This window comes from Crocodylus siamensis, chromosome 2 (genome assembly GCF_052110815.1).
Source record: "Crocodylus siamensis isolate JL-2025a chromosome 2, ASM5211081v1, whole genome shotgun sequence".
In the NCBI taxonomy this organism is placed as follows: Eukaryota; Metazoa; Chordata; order Crocodylia; family Crocodylidae; genus Crocodylus; species Crocodylus siamensis.
The window spans coordinates 48,496,149-48,518,632 of NC_143396.1; the positions used below are offsets into that span (position 1 = coordinate 48,496,149).

A 22,484-nucleotide genomic window follows, 5' to 3' on the forward strand; every position below is an offset into this window, starting at 1 on the left:
GGTGTGAATAGACCAGTAGTGTTTAATCTTATGTCACAAAGCAGAAATGTCCTGCCTAATTTCTAATGTTGGTGATTTCATTCTGTCTCTCTACATTGCCTTTTGCATTTTCAACTGAAATGGCATTTCTTATAGCCAGTTTTACAGCAATGCAAAAGATTATGATTTACTGCATACTGCCTAACCCTGGGGATAGATTCTTAAAACTGGCTGCTTCTATATAGAAAGGAGAGAGTCATTCTCCACTTCCACTTCCTTCTTTCTGTCAAAAGTTATCTACAATGGCAGTAGGCTAAAATTTGACAAACTTCTTTGGCCAACAGTCTGGGGAATAGAAATAAAAGATTAATGATGAGTATCTGCTATACATCACTAGGATTAGATGAAAGTGAAAATGCCTGAGAGAGTTTTGAAGTAGTTTACAAACTGGAGTAAATCTCAGGCTCTCAGACATATGTGAGACTTTAGGTGTCATCTAGGTAATAGATGCAACAAAACACCATAGGCTGTTTACACTGGATATGTACGTATGCTTGTATATACACATACATAAAAGTATTTCTCATTGAAAGTGGAGTTCTGCTGTCCTGGAAAAATACTGGCAGAATCTGATGACTCTTCTTTATGCTGAGTAGTAGTAACTTAGAGTTTGTCAACACTAGAGAAGTCTCTGCTACTACAGTCCAGCTGGCAGAGCCCATTTAATGCAGATTCAGCATGTGATGAGAAAAGAGTTTTTCTGCTGGCACAGCAACACCCCTTTACTGAATGATGTAAGCTGAGAAACATGCTGTTTCGTCAGTGTAGGGGCATCCAGACTAAGGGTTTTTCTAGCAAAGGTAAGATCTGGCCTCTAGTGAGGGAGTCTAAATGCACTCTTCTGCATATACTGACTTTCTAATAATGCATTAACCATAAGAAAAAAGTGACCTTGTGACACAAAGTGTTTCTCATGATATCCCATCTGCCTGCTTTCTCACTCAGCATCAAATGGGGCAGTTCTCAGGTTACCAGGAGAGCAGTGTACATTCAGCACCCAGGAAAAAAGAGAGTGACCATAGCTTCCACTGAGGACCCAGGACTCTGGCTGCTCTTGAGCACAGAGGTCTTAGTAACAACACATCTATGTCTCCACTGCTTTTGCACTTCTGTGCAACTAACCTTCCTTACAGCTTTGGAAGGTGAAAATAATCTTTCTGTGCCTGTGGATGAGCAGAGTTACTGCTTGGTTCAGAAATGAAGACAAACAGATTGCCCTTCTGCTGCTGCTATCTTTGGTTGGTTTTCACAGCATTGATCTTTAGAGGTAAGAGCATTTTTCAGAACCAAAGTACCACACCAAGAATCTGATCCTGCCTCCTTTCATGTATCCACTGCCTTCATGGCTTGGAGCGTACAAAGCTTAAAGTTCAGTATCAGTGGATCCTCTTCTATGTTTTGATTTATATTATCTCATTAATGTATAAATATTACAATAGTTTAACTGCTTTTTGATCATGCATTGTCAAATCTAAATGCCCTTGGGGGTGTTTCAATATAGTAGGAGTTTTTTCTTAATTACATTAATGGAGCTAGTCCAGAAAGTTGCCAAGAAGGTAAAAGTGGAAGTACTCTAAAATACTTTTTGCCTACATTGTATAGATTGGCATTTGGATAGGCCATACATTTGTTAACATTCTTGTCCCTTGGTTTTTTTGAAATCAAAGAATCCATTAAATGATAATGTAGTACAATTGAGAGAAATTGTATTGCACAAATCATTCTGGCACAGTGAAGAGATTATTTTAAAGTTTGTCAGTGGATTAGCTGGTTAAAAAAGCAAGACGGATAATGGAATTTTCTTTTACATATATTGTTTGAAAAACATTTTTAAAATTCACTTGAAAAGAAATAATTTTTAATGCATTTCATAATTATGTAATCATCTCTACACATCAGTCAAATAATGAACAAAATTCATCTCAAGTTTGTTGAGCAAAAACAGTATAATTATTGTATTGAGTGATTTATGAGTAGTCTTTGACGGTTTACTAGAAAGCAGGAGTAGAAGTTAGTATTTCTGTTTCTAGCTCAGCAAGTATGTCATTTAATCTCTCTGCACTTTATTTTCCCTCATACATAAAATAGGAATAATTATATTTATCTTCATATGTAAAGACTTCACAAGGTATGGATGCTGTAGTAGGGCAAAGTGTAATTCAATGCAAGTGTGAAACACTTATTTTATAATATCTACTTAGTTTCTACAAATTAATGACTTTCTCATTTGCATCATCTCACCAGCTTTACTACATATAGTTTTTCTAGATTAGATAGTATTATATACACTATATCATATCTGGCTGGCAGCATATAAAAGTATTAGGTACTGTTTGGAGTTCTGGACACAGTATGCTTTTTCTGATATTGTGCAGTGCTTATTTGGTGTACTGAATAGACTTATTTTATACAGCTGTAGAATCAGCACATGGAAAATATGCTCAGATGCTGTTTAATGAACTGTTTGAAGACTATTCAAATGCTCTAAGACCAGTGGAAGATACAGATACAGTGCTGAATGTTACTCTTCAGATCACATTGTCCCAAATTAAAGATATGGTGAGTAGCCAGACAGTTCCATATTCTAGACATACACAAGTCTATTGGTTGTAAGCTGTAGAACTGCATGAGTTTCAGAATTTAAGATTTCACATTTTCCTTTGAAGTGAGAACATTTTACATTCTCCTATAACTTTAGCAATGTTTTCTCAGTTTTTATGTTCTCCTGTTTCTAATATATACTTGTCCATTTACAACATACCTGCAGCTAGTTTACAAATGACTAGCCTTTAGTAAATAATGACTGGATATTGAATATTTCTGCCTCAAAGCATTTCTGATTTGTCCCATTATACTAATCCAAAAAAACCCTCGATTTTCTTTTTTTACCGCTATGGCTTACCAGTTGTTTTCCAGAAGCAATATTAAAGGTGGTAACTAGCTTCTAAAATCACTGTTTCAGCCATCAGATAACTTTGCCAGATTTTACTTTCAGGCAACGGAGAATATATGTGCATAGGGTGGTGAAAATTACAGGTGATTAAATTCTAAACTAACGTGCACATACCGTACCAGAGTCTCCCAAAACTTTCAGAGACTTCAGTGTAAGTGATAGGTAATTGGTACCTCTTACATGGTAGCATAGATTTCTTGAACTACAGAAGACATATTCACCTTCTGAATCAAGTGAACTTGACCTGAATCAAAAGTGCATTTTTGCTGAGTCACGAATTAGAAATGTTTATAAATATTATCTTTCTTTGTAGGATGAAAGAAACCAAATTTTGATTGCCTACTTATGGATTCGACAAAGCTGGTATGATGCATATCTCAAGTGGGACAAAGACAAATATGATGGGTTAGATTCTATCAGGATTCCTAGCAATCTCGTATGGAGACCAGATATTGTCCTGTATAACAAGTAAGTATAATTGAAAGTTTGTTAACTTAGTTGCAGCACTAGTTTGAATGGAATGATTCTAAAGCAGGAATAATTTTAGTTGCCATGAGATAAGGGTCAGCCATAGGTGTGGGCAACTGAATCCTGATCTCCTGGCTGTGCCCAGAATAGTGAGATCATCTTTCTTCACTCAAAGGTTTGTGACTGCTGCTACTTTGAGCTTTTATAGTCAGGTCAGGAATACAGCACGATTCCCCCCACTTTTCTAAAAGCAGAGCCCTTATTGCTTGAGCTGCAAGAAGATTTCAAGTAGCAACACTAGTCTTTGGCACATTGCTGACTAATTCTGAATCCACCCAATGATGGAATCTGTATGTAATTGCCAGTTCATTACAACATTAAATATAAGTCAATGAAGTGAATTTAGTATTCTGAATGTGTGGCCTATATGCTATTCTAATTTAGCAGCCTTTACTGTTGTCGTTATATCATCTTTTTAGGGCCGATGACGCTTTTTCAGACCCAGTGAATACAAATGTTGTGTTGAGATATGATGGAAAAATTACTTGGGATGCACCAGCTATAACAAAGAGCTCATGTGTGGTGGATGTGTCTTATTTTCCCTTTGATAGTCAGCAGTGCAACCTTACCTTTGGTTCCTGGACCTACAATGGTAATCAGGTTGACATCATTAATGCATTGGACAGTGGAGACCTATCTGACTTTATAGAAGATGTGGAGTGGGAGATTCATGGCATGCCAGCTATTAAGAATGTAATTATGTATGGCTGTTGCTCTGAGCCTTATCCAGATGTTACATTCACACTCATTTTGAAGAGGAAGTCTTCCTTTTATATATTTAATCTGCTGCTCCCTTGTGTTTTGATATCTTTTTTGGCTCCACTGGGATTCTACCTTCCTGCTGACTCTGGAGAAAAAGTGTCTTTAGGCGTTACAGTTCTCCTAGCATTGACTGTATTTCAGCTAATGGTTGCAGAAATCATGCCTCCTTCAGAAAATGTACCCTTGATAGGTGAGTATATCATGTTTTTATCATGGCTTATTAATAGTAGAGGGTTTTTTTTGTGTCAGGAAGACAACATATCACTAATGGAACCTGGAAAGATAAATGTTGTGATGCAAGTTTCCAAAACCCTGTGTAGTACTTAATGTGAATTGAACTGGTAAAAGAACATTGAAGTTTTGTGAGAAGATTATTTTGCACCAAGTGGTAATACATGATTATGCTAAGAACCAAGCTGTAATGTACATAACGTTAAACACACAGTCAGTTGTATTGTTTCAAGGTGTGGGCCCAGCATATATACAAACTATTCCAGGACAGTTATTGACTGAGAAATGCCATAGTGCACCCAGAACTGGTTTAGTGATTCATTAGATTTAAATGTGATGTCTGGAAAATGAGGAGAAGTATATGGTGAGTTGTAAGTTGGAAGTGAAGGGGGAGTTTACCTGCAGGGGGAGAGCCCGTTTTATACAATATGGAACTGGTATGCTGCAAAGGACTTCTAGTTATGCTGTAGTTGCACATACCTACTTCCCATAAATTATACAGTCCACACTCAGGCTATATAACTAAGTGGTTGGATTTAAGAAACTGAAGACCCGTTAGGCTCTGTAGAAACTGAGGTTGCCTTCAGTACAAACTACAGTTCCTTGAAGTACCAGGACTCCTTCTCTTGATTCATAGCTGATGACAGAATAAATACAGAAGCACTAATACGTGCCTTCCCCTCCTGCACAACTAAGCTGCCCCTCAGCTCCCCCTCCTGATATTCTTTGCTTCCTGCACCCTTCCATAGTCCTTCCTGCTTAGTTCCCAACTACAGACATACTCAGGGTCACCAGCACCTGTGGAAATCCTGTTTTCCATTTGCTTGTGTGGGCTCCATTGACAGAAGTCTTATAACTCATATGTGGTAATGCATTAGGACGAGGTGTTTCAAATTTGATGTGTATATGTACCGACATTGTGAATTTTTAGGGACTGGAAGAATCTGGAAATTCAATTTTTTTATTTTAAAGTTTGTAATTTTAAACTTAATTTAATTTTTATTTTAATTATATATAAGTTTAAAATTAAATTCTCTCACTTTTTAAATCCATATATATATATATATATGTCTATCCATAAATATATATATTAATATTCACACTCCCAAACATCTACTTTAAAAAATGTGTGTGTGTATATATACATTTTTTAAATGAGAGGTTTCAGAGTAGCTAGGTAGGGTCGGAAGGGGCCTGAGCAGAACATCAAGTCCGACCCCATGCCATGGGCAGGAAAGAATGCTGGGGTCAAATGACCCCGGCTAGGTGATTGTCTAGCCTCCTTTTGAAGACCCCCAGGGTAGGAGTGAGCTCACTTCCCTTGGAAGTTGGTTCCATATCCTTGCCACCCTGACTGTGAAGTAGTGCTTCCTGATGCCTAGCCTGAATCTACTCGCAGTCGACTTATGGCCGTTATTCCTTGTTATTCCTGGTAATGCTTGGGGGAACAGGGACTCTCCCATTGCCTGCTAGTCTCCCTTGGCCAGTTTGTAGATGGCCACCAGATCCCCTCTCATCCTTCTCTTGTGAAGGCTGAACAGGTTCAAGTCCCGTAGCCTCCCCTCGTAGGGCCTGCATTGCTACCCCCTGATCATGTGAGTGGCCCTCCTCTGGACCCTCTCAATGCTGTCCACATCCCTCCTGGAATACGGTGCCCAGAACTGGACGCAGTACTCCAACTGTGGCCTGACCAGTATCACATAGAGGGGGAGGATCACCTCCTTGGACCTGCTTCTTGGACAGTGTGGGTCCGAGGACTGAGCCCTGGGGGACCCCACTACCCACATCCCTCCAGGTCGAGAAAGACTCATCCACCACCACTCTCTGGGTACAGCCCTCCAGCCAATTTGCGACCCATCTGACTGTGTAGGCATCGATGCCACAGTTGCCTAATTTCTTATTGAGAATGGGGTGAGAAGGCGTGTCAAAGGCCTTTCTAAAGTCCAGAAAGACTACATCCACTGTGACACCTGCATCCAAGGATTTTGTGACGTGGTCATAGAAGGCCACCAGGTTGGTCTGACAGGACCTGCCTCTAGTGAACCCATGTTGGTTGCCCCTAAGCATAATCTCCCCTGCTGGCCCCTCGTGGACATGCGCCAGAATAATTCTCTCAAAAAGCTTACCCAGGACTGAGGTAAGACTAACAGCCCTATAGTTTCCTGGGTCCTCCTTCCTCCCTTTTTTGAAGATGGGAACCACAATGGCCCTTTCCCAGTCCTCTGACACCTCACCAGAGCACCATGAGGGCTCGTAGAGCTGTGCCAGGGGTCCTGCAATGACTTCTGCTAATTCCCTCAGCACTCTGGGATGGAGATCATCAGGACCTGCTGACTTGAACAGGTCAGAACCCACCAGAAGTTCCCTGACTAGGTCCTCACTAACCCTGGGCCTGGCTGCAGCTCCCCTGGGTCTATCAGGGATCCCAGTGTGAGGAATGTCCTGGTCCCTGCTCAAAAATATGGAGGTAAAGAAATTGTCAAAGAGGTTAGCTTTGTCATCTGATGTGACCATCAGATTTCCTAGTGTATCCTGCAGAAGCCCTATGTTACCCAGTACCTTCTTTTTATCCCCTATGTATTTAAAAAAGGACTACTTGTTATCCTTGATCCGGGTCACTAGTCCTAGTTCCATCTCTGCCTTAGCCTTCCTAACAGCCCCCCTACAATCTCAGGCAATGGAGGTATAATCCTCCTTGGTGATGGCCCCTCCCTTCCATTTAGCTTTGAGACATTAGTGAATGCTTTTGGTGAGCCATGGGGGCTTTTGAGTACTCCTGCCCCCTTTGATCCTCATGGGGATTGTCATCCTTGGGGCTTGGAGGATCATCCTTAAGGAACAACCACTCTTCCTGGACTACCAACTCCCCTCCCTTCCGGGACTTCAGTGCCTCCCCAACTAGTCTCCTTACCTCATTGAAATCTGCCCTCCTGAAGTCAAGGGCTGCTGCCTTGCTGAAGGCTTTTGACACCCTGCGCTGGATGGTGAATTCCAGTAGGCAATGACTGCTATTGCCCAGTGGTCGAGAACCCGCAGTCCACTCACCAGGTCATTGCCCATGGCCAGGACCAGGTCAAACAAGGCATTTCCCCTGGTGGGACTGTGCACCTCCTGGGTTAGATGGAGGTCCTGTAACTCAGCTAGGAACCTATGTGAGCGATCAGACCTGACTGCTCTTCCCAGCAGATGTCTGGATAGTTTAGGTCACCCATGATGACCACGTCCCTTGACTTAACTGCCTCCACAATCTGACCTGAGAATTCCCAGTCCAGCTCTTCCCCTTGGTTGGGGCGCCTGTAGTAAACCCCTACCTTTAAATCCCTTTCCCCCTGACGCCCTTGTATATGGACCCAGAGCACTTAAGTCTGTCCCTCCTCTGACCCAGTGCTGTCAGTGTGTGGGAGTGTGAAGAATATTTACTTTGATTATTCAATGAATATTCTTATTCAAATGGTATAATTATAGTAATGATCTCTGTGTGAGGTCTTTATTTTAATAAATTAATTCCTTTTTAAGTGGCAAATTTAGTGCAACCCTAACTATACAGCACAAGGGTAATGCTAAATGATAACTTTTGCTGATAGCTTCTTACTGTTATGTTTAGCTTCGTGTTGTGTTTTTTAAATTTCTGTAGAAGATAATTTAACATTAATATTTTTAATACACATTCACTTTTGAACATTACAGGCAAATATTACATAGCAACTATGACAATGATCACTGCCTCCACTGCACTGACAATCATCATAATGAATATTCATCACTGTGGATCAGAAGCAAAACCTGTTCCACAATGGGCCAGGGTTGTTATTTTGGACTATATGTCAAAAATTTTTTTTGTTTATGATGTGGGTGAGAATTGCGTAAGTCCACAAAGGGAGAAAGATCAAGAACATAAATTAAGAAAGGATAAGTATCAGAAAAGACAAGACAGATATGAAGAGGTAAGGAATCAACTTTCCAGCAACAGAAACAATGACAGTGATGTCAAGAAGAAGCTGAATGGACCTATAAATAAAAGCTATGGAATTCAGTGTGAAAATGCAAAGGATGGTGTCAACTGCTGTTCTTGCTATAAAATATTGATAAAAAATATTGAGTATATTGCTAATTGTGTTAGAGACCACAAAGCAAACCGTGCTAAAGGGATTGAGTGGAAAAAAGTAGCAAAAGTGATGGACAGATTCTTCATGTGGATTTTTTTTATTATGGTATTTTTTATGAGCGTGCTGATCATTGGTAAAGCAGTTTAAAGATGTTTAAATTTTAAAAACTTTAAAGCAGTTTAAAGATGTTTGAATACATTAAATTTTATGTATGAATGAATGTTTAGCTAATTTACCTTAGTGGTACTCTGCCACTGAGAGATGTATTTCACTTTTTGTAGCTCTAATTCTGTAAAAACAAGCAAAACCATTTGAGAGAGAAGTAAGACAGGCATCTGGTTAGAATGACTTCATCAGGTGAGGCATCCAAATTTTGCTCAGCTGAGGGTCATAGTAAAAACTTGCTAGGGGTTGCAGACAATTTAATCGAGGCAACTGTCTTGAACTTAGAAGTGCAACCTATGGGAGCTTGCTGAACAAGCATACTGTCTTGATTGAAATGAGTTATAGCTTGGATCATGGTGAAATGTTGCCCTCTTCGGGATCATTGCTTCTAGAGATGCACTTCCATATTTAAGATCACAGGACTCAAAGGGCTATATCTACTCCGTTGCCTACAGTCTGATCTGCCCTTACTTTGTCCTAGAACACTTGACAGTCCTTCAACAGTTCCCATAAGACCATTTCTGCCTGGCCCTGACTTCCTTTCCTCTCTTTCTTGCTTCATTTTTTTCTAACTGGGGCCTTCTCATCACCAACACCTACCTCTAACTGCTGTTAGAATTTTACCTCTAAATACTTTGGGAACTTGCTAAAGACAATGTCTGCCTTGATTGCCTACAGCTAGTCTGCTTCTGGATCCTGTCCAATATCACTTTTTTGTCACCAGGACTGCTATTTCACTAGTTCTAAGACCTGTTTCTTGATGTCTCAGGACCACTTCTATCCTCTTCTCTTTCATCCTTTTATTGGCTTTGAGAACTGCCTTCTCCCCTTCTGGTGCCATGTCCTCCTGTACATTGGTACAGTGAAAAGCCCAGGGTGGTCCTGGTCTTGTTTGGAAGCTTTAGAGCTTGTGTATACAACCAATGCGGTGAGTCTGCAAGTGCTGTTATCCCACCTGCCTGGTGCTGCTCAGCATGAGCCAAAACCCAGATACTAGGCAGAGTATAAAGTTTAGCAGAGCCCTGACCTGTACCCCAGCATTGTCCTCAAGCTCTTTGTCTTCTTCATGCTTCTTGGCATGCTACCAGGACTATGCTAAACCAGGTACACTGCCTGTTTTTTGTGCTTTTATGTACACAGAGTGGGATCATGTGGGCTGGCTGTACTCTTATGCTCAGGGTGGAGGCAGCATAGACATGGCCTTAGACACTTGCAGTACTACTACTGTTACAGTTGGGAACTGTGACTGCTGCTTCGCCTCTGTCACTTCATCTTAGAATCATAGGAAATTAGTATTGGAAGGGACCTCAGGACGTCATCTAGTCCTGGCTCAAAGCAGGACCATGACCAACTATATCATCCCAGCTGAGGTTTTGTCTAGCTGGGTCTTAAAAACCTCCAAGGATGGGGATTGCATGACCTATTTGGGTAGCCTGTTCCAATGCTTTACTACCCTTCTAGTAAGAGCTTTTTCCTAATATGTAGCTTGAACACCCTCTGCTACAACTTGTGACCATTGCCCCTTGTTCTGTCAGCTGCCACCACTGAGAATAGTCTAGCTCCATCCTCTTTGGAACCACCGTGGAGGTAGTTGAAGGTTGTTATTAAATCTCTCTCAGTCTTTTCTTCTGCAAACTAAATACACCCAGTTCCCTCAGCCTTGCCTCAGAAGTCACATGCCCTGGCCCTCTAATAATTTTAGTTGCCCTCTGATGGACTGTCTCCAAATTGTCTATAACCTTTCTGCAATGGGGAGCTCAAAACTGTACACAATACTCCAGGTGTGGCCTAACCAGGGCTGAATAGAGGGGAATAATTACTTTCCTTGAGCTGCTACCAGCACACCTACCAATGCAGCCCAGTATGGTGTTAGCCTTCTTCACAACAGGGGCACACTGTTGGGTCATATTCAGTTTATTGTCCACTCCAACCTCCAGGTCCTTTTCTGTGGAGCTGCTACTTAGCCAGTTGGTCCCCAGCCTGTACCAATGCATGGCATTGTTTTGTCCCAAGTGCAGCACTTTGTACTTGTGCTTATTGAACTTCATGAAATTGTTTTGATCCAATCCTCTAGTTTGTCTAGGTCACTTTGAATCCTAGTCCTATCCTCCAGTGTATCTACTACTCTCTGCAGCTTGGTGTCATCCACAAACTTGCTGAGGGTGCATTCCATCCCATCTTCCAGATTTGTTCATGAAGATTGAACAAGTTTCGCCCCAGGACTGACCCCTGGGGCACTCCACTTGAGACTGGTTCCTAACTAGAGATCAAGTAATTGATTACTACCCTTTGACCCAACCATCCAGCCAGTTTTCTATCCAACCCAAACTTCCTTAGCTTGCTTGCCAGAATGTTGTGGGAGACCATATCAAAAGCCTTGCTAAAGTCAAGTTACATGACATCCAGTGCTGTCCCAGTATGCACAGAGCCAGTCATCTTGTCATAGAAGACAATCAGGCTGGGCAGGCATGATATGCCCTTGGTGAATTCATGCAGACTGTTCCTAGTCACTTTCTTCTCCTCCAGGTGCTTAGAAATGGACCTGCTCCATGATCTTTCAAGGGACTGAAGTAAGGCTGACCAGTCTGTAGTTCCTCGGATCCTCATTCTTGCCTTTCTTCAGGATAGGCACTATAATTTACCCTTTCCCAGTCATCTGGGACCTCTCCTGATCACCATGAGTTTTCAAAGATAATGGCCAGTGGCTCTGCAATCACATTGGCCAACTCCTTCAGCACCCTCAGGTGCATTGCATCTGGACCCATGGACTTACAGACATCCAGCTTTTCTAAATAACCTCTAACTTGTTCTTTAGCTATTGTCAGCTGCTCACCTTCTCTTCCAACTGTGCTGCCAGGTGCAATAGTCTGGAAGCTGACCTTGCCTGTAAGGACTGAAGTAAAAAAGGCATTGAGTACTACTTCAGTCTTTTTCCGCACCAGAACTTCACCCCAATTGTGTATTTTGTCTGCTTGTTGCATCCTGCCTTAGTTGTAAGCTCCCTGGGACAGTGCATTCAGTGCTGTTAATGCAAAAGATATACCACCATTGGTATAATCCTTGACTTGACTATCTTTTAGGCCTGTGCAAAGTGGCTAATATTCACTTTGGATTCGGATTTGGCCAATTTGGGGGACAGTGATTCGATTTGGTGATTCGAATCGGTGTCCTGAATCGGTTCGGCCAAATTTGATTCAGAGATTTGGCTGCTGCCAAATCTCTGAATCAGCCAGGCCCATCCACTGCCTGCTCTCCCAGCCTGGCAATAGCTGCCCTGCCCACCCCAGCTCCCAGCACTTGTTAAAAAAAAAAAAAGAAAAAAAAGAAAAAAGAAAAAAAAAGCCCTGACTCAGTGGGTGCTACTAGGCAGTGGGGTGATCCCTGGTGCCCTCCACTGCCCCACGCTGTGCAGGGGGGGGGCTCTGTTATGAGCTCCCTGACCCCTCCCACTCCCCCAGTTCCCCTCCCATGGCTGCCCCACCCGCCATGGCTCTGGCCCTTTAAGACCCCCCCAAAAAAACCCCACACTCACTGCTCCTGCTGGCGGGGGGGGTGATCTTCACTGCCCTGCTCTGCATGGGGGCCTCTTCTACGAGCCCCATGAGGCCACTGCAGGAGCAGTGAGTCCTGAGGTTTTTCTCCATTTTTTTTCTTAAAGGAGCTGTGGCAGGTGGGGCAGCCATGGGGGCAGGGCTGGGGGTGGCATTGGGGGGCTTGTACAGAACCCCCCATACAGCATGGGGCAGTGGGGGGCAGCAGGGATTGCACCCCGTGTGGCAGCACCCGGTGAGCACCGGGGCTTTTCTTCAAAGGACCGGGACCTGTGGCCAGCGGGACAGCCATGGGGGGGCTGGAGGGGGGGGTTGGGGGCTCTCCTGGCCCCTTCCCAACCCCCACCGCCTCCGCCCCTGCCCCTAGTACTCACCAGCTCCATATCTGGCTGCAGCTCTCTGTTGCAGCCACTAGGGACTGTCCAAATCATCAGAGCTCTTTGAATCCTTTCCAGAGATTTGGAGAGCTTTGGATTGATTTGGACCTTTTAATTGGTCCCTGATTTGGTTCAGATTCAGAGATTCGGACACCAAATCAGGCCGAATCGCCTCCGAATCGAATCACCACCCGAAGCTTCGCACAGCCCTACTATCTTTTATTATTAAGCAAATAATCATAGGTGTAACACATTTATTAAAACGATGCCATAGTCAACAAATTGGCTGTAAACATTCCTTGTTCAGGTCATCTACTTATGTATTTTTTGTGATGAACATATGTTCTGTTTTACTGATAAAAAGTGGGGTTTTTTTCATATTTTTACTCCTGTTGGCCCTGCAGAACTAATACAATGACAGAAAATGCTGCTTCTAGTAAAGGCAGAAGCTGATACAGACAGTGTAGTCTGAACAAGTGGATTGCCTTTATTAAGTATCTTGAGCTTTGAAACCATGATATTCTAGCTGCTGCATGAGGGCCAGGGTGATACTGAAATGGACCCCAGTCAAAAGTTCATGTGATAAAACTCATTTTCATAATGGTGGCAACTAATAGGGATCATACCTGTGAAACTGCAATTTAAGAAGTTGAAGAATCATAACAGAAAAACGATGCCGTTGTTACCCAAAAGCTCATTGCAAGAGTAGGATTTTTATTATCATGTAAATGATGCATTTAATACTTAATGACTGTTTTTGTCTTTTGTGTGGAATAATTAAAGCTGTAAGCCTATCTGGATTCTCATACATAATGCAAGCCATTAAAGACTAGGTTCTAATGTAAAGATAATACAAAGAGCAATCCAAGAATAAATTTAGTTCCTACTCATTTGTACTTAAGTCAACTCCATCCTTTAGCTCAAAAACTTTTCTTTGGGGGGGTGTTTCCCCTTGGGGTTTACTCCCCTCTCTCAAGTTTTTGTTTTGCTAGACTAAAATAACAATCCCCTTCAAGTTTCCTCCCATATGAAAGCCTTTATATTCCTCTAATCATCTTAACAGCCCTTCACTGCAACATTTCCAGTTTAAGCTCATCTTTCTTGACCATAGGTAACCAGAATAGTACACAGTATTTCAGATGAGATTTCATCAGTGATGCTGTACAAAGTTATTAACTTTAAGCAACTTTATTGCTGCTGGTAATACTTTGTACGTTTTCCTTTTTATGGCATCACATTTGTGGCTCTTAGTTTTGTGATTATTTACTATGACCAGTCTTCCTCTGGGGTTGAGACAGAAATTACACATAAACAAGTGTAAGTGATGGGAAACTGATCAAACTTGTAACACAACAGAAGTTCAGTGTACATGAACTGCTTTCAAAATTGCCGAAACTGGTTTAAGATAAACCTAGATGGGTGTAGTATAAGACTTAACTGATTTAGGTTAGATCAGTTTACTGAACTTCTGTCCCAGATCCCCTCCAAATTCAACTTAACTCTCAGTCTCCCAGCATGTTTTGCACTTCCCCAGCAACCCCCTCCCCACCCCCTCACAGGGTGGTTGGGCTAGACTTGGCCCAAGGTGTCTGTTCCATCTAAGCAGGGAGACATGCTCTAGTATTCCCCACCCCCATCTTCTGGCCTAAGCCACTGCAGACATGTGGCTGCATTTCAATATGCATTTACTAGAGATTTCTCTAATAGTGGTATCTGAATTTACCAACAGGAAACTATCAAACCAGTACAACACATGGAAAAATAAGGGATAGTATTACAGTTAATATTTATGTCTGCTTATTGGTTCAATCTATGCATCTTAGACAAACCTGCAAAGATTGAATTGATTCAGCCTTGGGCTTTTGACTGTCTGTACTTAGCCCTGTTGTTTCTAAATGATGAGGTCCCAGTTTATAACAGAAATTCTTGCTGTCAGTTCCTAAAGGTTAGATCCGATAAAGGAGTTAAACATCTAATTAGGACTTTGGGCTTAGATGCATAAATTCTAAGCTATGATTATGAAAACTTCCATTCACATACCATCAAATCCTGTACTTGTCTAAAACTCCACAGTTGCCTTTGTACGTGACCCTGAAGTTGCCTAGGCACACAGCTTAAGCAGAAGCACCTCAGTATTCAACAGGGTTTGGTGCCTACCTTACCCCAGGTAAGGCTGCTGGGGCCAGCACAGTTGCTGGCCCCAGCCTCCCCTCTCCCCCTCAGAGTAACCTGCCACATGCCAAAGGGAACGTGGCACAGACGTTCGCAGGGGACAAGCTTCTTGTACTTGGGTAAAAAAGCCACACTCATGTGGATTTGGCCTATGGGGCTTGATTTAGTCAGAGTTCTCAGAGCACTTTTAGTGCATGCCACTGAGCTCTTCACAAAATGCACTGGCAGCTGCTGCTTTCTTTTAAAAGATAGCTACTGAAGAAGCTGCTGCTCTTTCCCCTTTTACATAATATACTGGCTAGAGCAGTGGTTTTCAACCTGTGGCCTCTGAACCTCTGAGGGGTCTGCAGACTAAGGGGTCTGTCTGTGAAAGATAACTATGATCAATCAAATGTATATGAATACCTACGCTTACAATTTAAAGGGGTCTGTACCTCCATTTGAACTTTTTTAGGGTTCTGCAAATGAAAAAAGGTTGAAAACCACTGGGCTGGAGCATTCATACAGCATGTGAGAGATTCAGGTTCAAATCCATGTCTCTTTCCTCTTTGGAAATTGCCCTTAATTACCAGTCTGTAAACTATTCTGGGATGGAGAGTATGTCATCGTCTGTCCCCCTGCCATGCTTAGTGGAGGGGACTGCAATACTGCCTACTACATGATACTACTGGGGACTATCTGGTTGTCTGTCTGCTGCAGACACTGAATGTGCATCAGTGTACAAAAGCAATGTAAATTAGACTAGTATTAATGCCAGGTGTTTGCATGAGTTGTGGTGCTTGCAGCATAAGCATACCCTAAGCCCTTTTGTGGATCTAGTCCTAGTATTTCAGGGAGAAAACCAATCTAAATCATGTAACTTTTATTGTTGAATAGAGACAAAGACAGATAAAGACATTCTCTCCCTCTCTCTTCCTCCACTTCCCTTTGTGCTTCTCATATCCAATAATCATTGAGGAAGATTAAATCCAAAGTGAATGTCTATGATTGCAATAATATTGAAACATTTATTAATACTCTCATGTGAGAAGCTTTGGGAGGTCTCAGATGAAGACAGCTCTGGTTATATTTGCTGAGAAAGGCAATGCAGGCTGTAAATCTATCCCAAGATCTGCATGATGTACAGTGTTCTATTATGCTTGAAAGTACTTTGTTATGGATTGGACAGAGGGCTTATCCAAGCAGGACCTCTGGGAAGCATTGCAGTATAATGGCTCCCAGAATACCAGGGAATGTGGCTGTTATGCTATTCTTGCAGAAAGAAATATGTCTGTTCCCTTTTGGGGCTTAGGCTTCTGTGTTGGCTGAAACAGAGGCCTATTCACTTCCTGCCCTTTGCCCCTTCTGAGTACATGTATGCTGGAATCGAAGTTGTGGTTGCAGCACATGCAGATGAAAGTGAGTTAACTTAGAGCCAACTTGGGTACTGATAGCCATGAAGTCTCTGTGGCAAGTGCATACTCTGCATCCTTGCTGAGTCCAGGCAGCAGGTTCACAACTATTGGGATCTAAAGACTGTAGACAGGCATAGTTAAATTCAGTTGAAACAAATTTGGGATATGAACCAATTTTCAAATTGTGCTGTGATAGGATTACCCAGATGTACAATTAGCAGCTGCTGCCTAGTGACAGCGTGTAAAGTTGGACAAGGATGCAGGTCAGGGGTGGGCAAAGTCTGGCCCATGGGCTGGATCGGACCTGTGGTAAACTCTGTTTCCCAGCAGCCCCTGCCTGCATTGCTGCAGCTGGTTTCCATGACCCCAGCAGCAGCAGGGCCATGATAGCACAGGGCCAGGGTTTCCATGGAGACTGACCTCAGATGTGGTGGCAAGGTATGCAGCTGGGTCCAGAGAGGGCCACAGCTGCAATCCGATGCCTGCACACCCCTGGTAGTGGCATGCAGGCAGCAGATTGTGGCTCTGCCCTGGCTACAGACCATATTGTTGTCATTGCAAGATCTCAGCCCCAGCTGTGGAGCAGCTCCCCACCCTGCCAGTGCTCCATGGAAACCCAGGCTCCATACTGTCAGGGCACCTCTGCTGCTGCCATCTCCATGGAAACCAGCCACACTGCTGATGCATAAACTGCGGTTCGTTTCTCTGGAGGCTCGCAAAGAATCACAGACACACAGCCATCAGTCGGCACAAAAGGTTGTATTTGTTTGCAAACAAGGTCAGAGTGGGGCACTGATGCCCAAATCAGCTTCTGACAAACTAATTGTGTTTGCAAGCGGAATTTATCTTCTCTCTCCTGAGCACGTGTGCAGACACCGGAACTCTTACAGCTACTTCTGTTTCATACAAGCATACATGTAGTTACATCATTACATACATCGCATGTATAGTATAATTAGCTACTTAAGTATGCAGGGCGGAGAGGTAAATATGCATCAGCTAATTAAGCATGCTCAAAGACTACAACAGTTCACCAAAAGTTTACACTTCAAGGCCACAGATAATTGAATTTTGGCTCTTGCAATCTGCATGAGAAAGACTAAGGCGGGTGAGGGGGAGAGACTGCAATCAGCATAAGAAAGGCTGAGGCAGGACTGGGAAAGAAAGGAGTCTTTGGCAGTATTTCTTTCTTATCAGGTGCAAGATGCAAGCTGCGCATTTCTAACAATATTCTATTTCTAACACTGCCCTACTCAAGAATCATTGCAGGCTTCTTTGCTGCAGTGTGGTAGCTTAGGACTCAATTTCCTATTGAGAGGGGATTCCTCAAACTATGTTCTCTGCTTTCCTAAGATGCAACATGCCAGAAAATGAGCTCTGGAGAGAGCAAAGCCCCACCAGAGTTGCAAAGCATCTGGGATGCTGGAGGACTGATTTAACTTAAACCAGGAAGGGTTCTGGGACAGACATTGCATAAACCAGTTTAACCAAAATCAGTTAAGTCTGATGCTACATTCAACCAGGTTTATCTCAGACTAGTTTCAGTCATTTTCAAAATGGTTTATGCACCCTGAACATCTGTTCTGTTACAGATTTAAAACAGTTTCTGATCACTTGAACTGGTTTATGTGCAGTGTCTGTCCCTAGCCCAAGAGAGATGTGGACAAGTTGGAAAGAGCACAGAGAAGAGTAACACAAATGATTTAGAGGTCTGGGAAATGTGATTTATGAGGAAAAGCTGAAAGAACTAAGGTTATTTAGCCTGGAGAAGAGAGAACTGAGGGGAATTTGCTAACCGTCTTCAAATACCTGAAGAATGATTATAAAAAAGATGGATATAGATATAGATTTTTCTCTGAGGACAAGATTAGGAACAATGGCCTCAAACTGCAGCATAGGTTGGAGATTAGGAGGAGCTGTCTGCCCTTTTGCAAACGTGCGCTGAAAGACCAGGGTGGTCAAGCATTGGAATGGCTACCTAGGGAATTAGGGATATGGGTTTGTATTTGTTTTGTGGTTGTGACATATGAAAGGTGGGAGTGGATGTTTTGTAGGACACTTGAATATACAGCTGCTTGTGATTGCAAGGGACTGGAGTTCATTGCCTGAGAGGTCCCTTCTGGTCCTACATTCACAGAAGGAATAAAAGCTGAAAACACCCGATAACTTGCACCCTATTTATCTTCCCCTGAGCCTGAGTCAGGTTCACAGTCTACAGTAAGCTACACTGAACTGCTAACTTATTTTTAAAGTGAAGTCTTGCTATTTATTTCCCTTGAGACCTGTGCACATTTACTCTTGGCCATGTTCTCCACCTTGTGGCATTCATGTAGCACCTGCAATGTGTTCTCATCTGTGCTATAAAATAGAACTTCAAGCACATCTTAAACACCACTATTTTTATCTCTTATTGTTTGTTACAGTGTGCTTATTTACTGAAGTCAGTTATATATTGTAAATGCAGACCCATCTCTGGCAAAAAAAAAAAAAAGAAAAGAAGAAGGATAGCTCTGGCATAAAAGAGGATTGCAATATTCTTGTAGCTGTGATGGTCCAGGAAATGTATGAGAAGCAAGGGTTTTTTTTGTGATATCTTTTATTTGAGCAACTGCATAACTGGAAGAGATGCTGGACAAGCTTTTGGTCATAGGAGGCCTTATCCAGTCTGAGAGAGAAGCAGCCACAAGTTAAGCTAAATAACATTAAAAAAGTGGTTTGTGTTTATCTATGTAAATGAAAACAGTCACTTAAGGAATGGAGGATGGCAGTGAAGTAGGAGCAAAGAGAGGTGATCAAAAGTATCTTAAAAAAAGGGAAATGCAGATGAATAAATAGTCCAATTATGTTGAAGAACACTATCATTGAAAAGGGTGGGAGTTTCTTGGGTTTTTATTGATCTTGCTTATGTGTAAGTCCCAGCATATAGATCTTATTAACAGAACCACTAAAGATAGTTCAATTTTGCATTCTGCTTTTCTATATGCATTTACTAGAGATTTCTCTAATAGTGGTATCTGAATTTACCAACAGGAAACTATCAAACCCCAGTACGACACATGGGAAAATAAGGGATAGTATTACAGTTAATATTTATGTCTGTATGATTCCATAATCAGCAAGCCACACATTTACATATCTTAGTATATAGAAGCAACAGTATTTTTTATAATTTTCAAGCCAGATTTAAGAAAATAGAATATGAAAGAGATTTCTCACTGTTGCCAGATGCCAGAAAATTATCACGTCATTGTTCTGTGTCAGAGGGGAAGCCTTGTAAAATATTTCATAATAATAAAAGTAGATTTATACTATGAAATTATACAAATGCTGGTGTCATCCAGGATCATTCTGTATATATGCGAGTCAATGCATTAAAACAGTTGTTAGCGCCCCTGTGGCCTGAATCCAGCCCATGAAGCGGGTGGCAATTTAGCAGCAGGGGATAGATGTTGGTGACCAGAGTGAAGCTGTAGGAAAGGCCTGATCAGAAGCAGTGGCTGCCTTCAAATTGGCCTCCATTGATTTGACCTACTGGTCCTAAAAGGTGGCTGACCCCTGCATTAGAGGATGGATCAAATAATTGATTAGAGTCTGGGGCTCAAATTCAATGATGATAAAAACAATGGCATAAGTGATATTGGGCGGATGTTGGTCAGAAGAACGTGATTAATCAATCTGTGGAGAAACAAAGTTATCAGCAAAAGTTTGACCTAACATATTTTCAAAACAAGATCAACTGATAAGCCGAAAAAGAGGATGGAAAATATTAAAGACAAGAGGTAAGAGGTATATACACCCTCATTTACTTTTCCCCTTCTGGTTCCTTTCTTTCCTGGTGCCCTGTCACCAATCCCCTTGTATGCCAGATTGAGGCGTGTTACTTTTTTCCCTTGCACTTCTTTAGAAAGCATTTTCTGCTAGACTTACTCCACCATTTATATCATCCTGGCATTTTTCCTTGAGAGTTTCATGGGAGATGCACCTACTTTACACCCTGGGTGAATCGTCTCTATCTAGTGGCCTTGCTAAATCATTAACCTTTAGGTTGTATTCAGTTTGCCAGCCACAGTAGTGGTGTAGGTGGATGTCAATGATGTCAGTGTCTGTGACAATCAAAGGATTAATTACATGTGAGAGAGTAAACTTTATTTCCCATTTATAGTTTGATTAATGACAACAGATGCAAAGATGTATACATTGTTAATACAGAACAGAATGCATCTTTGGACTGATAACATTTCCTCATGGTTAAAGAGTTGACATTTTTCTTAAAGGTTTGGCACCTATGTCACAAAGCTGAGAGAAATGCACAATATCACTTTCAAAGCTCATTCTTTACTATGCTTTTGAAAGCAGCCTTGATTACCATACAGCGATCCTGTCCGTGCTATAAAAATAACCACAGTTAAGCACAGTTGTTAGATGTAGAATCCATTAAATCTTTTGTGCATTTTTGACACAAAACAGTGTGAACACAATCATGTTTCATAACTGTGCTTTTAGTTGGCTAGTTTTTTAGGGTACGGCTGGGCTTTTAAGATGTCTGAACTATGTAGGTGTCCCATCCATGTTGTAAATAATGAGACCTCTAGGGGTCATATGTGTGCTATTCTATTTTCTTGAGCATTGAAACAATAAAGGAAATATCACAAACCTTTTTCCTACTTAAGACAACACAGCTTTGTTTTTTTTTAAATAGTCACTTTGAGGATGGAAAATTGTATGCTAGTAGGCAAAAAAAACCTTCTGTTGTAGGGGTCTCCTACTGTTGCTCTCCAAAGCCGAGGCTGATGTTTTAAGCATTAGACTTTACTTCTTCACGAGTCAGTTTTTGTCCAGACAGATTGTGATCTGAAGTTCAGTGGCCAGATAAATGAAACTAATTTTAATAGTTCTATTACTTTGAGTCCTCAAAATATTTAGAGCTATATTGGAGGATTTATGAGCTGTGGGAGGCTGTGCACACTTGGCCCAGAGTAAGCCAACGTATATAGGAAAGAGTTCTGGCAACTAATGAAACCCAAAAAGAAAAACATGCAATGAAGATAGTAGAATGATAGCAGGGATGGATTTGGCACACTGGGCCAAGTGACGAGACAACCAATTTACACCAGAGGATGGGCTGTCCAACAACATCTGAGAGCTAGACAAAGCTACAAAGCCTAAATCCTGCTTTAGCAACATTCCTTCCCAGCTGCTAGTGTTCTGTGGTGGTATATCCAGAAATAAAATAAAAATTAAGGTAAGCGTTATTCCCATTCAGGTTTGTAAATCAACAGTATGGCACATGCCATAAAGACTTCTTACACTACAAGAGAATGTCTGCTAGTGGAAGGCAGACCTGTCACCTGAGGCATTAAAATAAAAGGATTCCATGCAGGGGTACTACAATTCTATGGCAACTCAAATTCTGATTTCTATTTATCATCATTATAATCATCATTATTTATTTCTGTATAGCACAGTAGATGTGCATGGGGTTACTTTACATAAAGAGCAGATATGAAGGCCCAGATCCATGTTTGTATTGAACCACCTGGCTCCTGTAGGGGCCCAACTCCCACTGAAATTAATAGGAGATAGGTGCATAAATAGGGTGACCACATGGACCCATGGGAAATCCAGGACACTGTTCCTTCCTCTCCCACTCTCCCAAGTCAGCAGCACTGCTGCAGGCAGAGGTGTACCAGGGAGGTAGGCAGCAGTAGTGCCTGCCCACCCACCTAACTGTGCATCATGTTGCTCCGCTTCCCTGCCAGAATGCCCTGTGCCCCTGCAATTTTCCCTCCATGTGCCTTCTTACCTGGCATGGGGCCATCCAGCACCCCCTTGGCTCCTGGCCACCTTCAGCACTTGGAAGAAGGCATGGACTGTCACATAAGAGGTGCCAGGCTTCTAGTGGAATCAGGCATCCAGCACCCCCACGATCAGCATAGCCAAATGCATAGCTCCACCACCTCTTGTACCCATCCTGTGCGGGCAGTGAATGCAAGCAGCTGGTGCAGCAGTGGCTGCAGCAAAGCTGCCTCACATGGCCCAGTTGAGGCCACAGTTCCAGGGCAGAGCCCAGAGCCTAAAGCTGCCCTTCTCCCTCCCCTCCCCACCAAAACATGGGTCCCCATGGCAGCCAGGAGGGAAGGACAGATCCCTGCTCCCCTCAGGGGTGTGACCTTCCCTGCCCGTACACCCTGGAGATGCCAAACACA

At 42.3% G+C, this 22,484-nt stretch overlaps 1 protein-coding gene across 1 annotated transcript; it reads left to right on the forward strand.

Moving 5' to 3' along the window:
- The first annotated feature begins 1,173 nt into the window (after positions 1-1,173).
- Positions 1,174-14,098, forward strand: CHRNA9 (cholinergic receptor nicotinic alpha 9 subunit). Its single transcript, XM_090035790.1, has 5 exons — positions 1,174-1,306; positions 2,453-2,598; positions 3,306-3,460; positions 3,940-4,472; positions 8,201-14,098. Exons 1-5 carry the CDS (start codon positions 1,237-1,239, stop codon positions 8,764-8,766), a joined length of 1,470 nt encoding a protein of 489 aa, XP_089891916.1. The 5' UTR covers positions 1,174-1,236; the 3' UTR covers positions 8,767-14,098.
- The last annotated feature ends 8,386 nt before the right edge of the window (positions 14,099-22,484 follow it).

Coding starts and splice junctions, on each gene's coding strand:
- CHRNA9 (XM_090035790.1), top strand. CDS start 1,237: ATGAAGACAAACAGATTGCCCTTCTGCTGCTGCTATCTTTGGTTGGTT. Junction 3,461..3,939: donor GATATTGTCCTGTATAACAA/GTAAGTATAATT, acceptor TCATCTTTTTAG/GGCCGATGACGCTTTTTCAG. Junction 4,473..8,200: donor AGAAAATGTACCCTTGATAG/GTGAGTATATCA, acceptor TGAACATTACAG/GCAAATATTACATAGCAACT.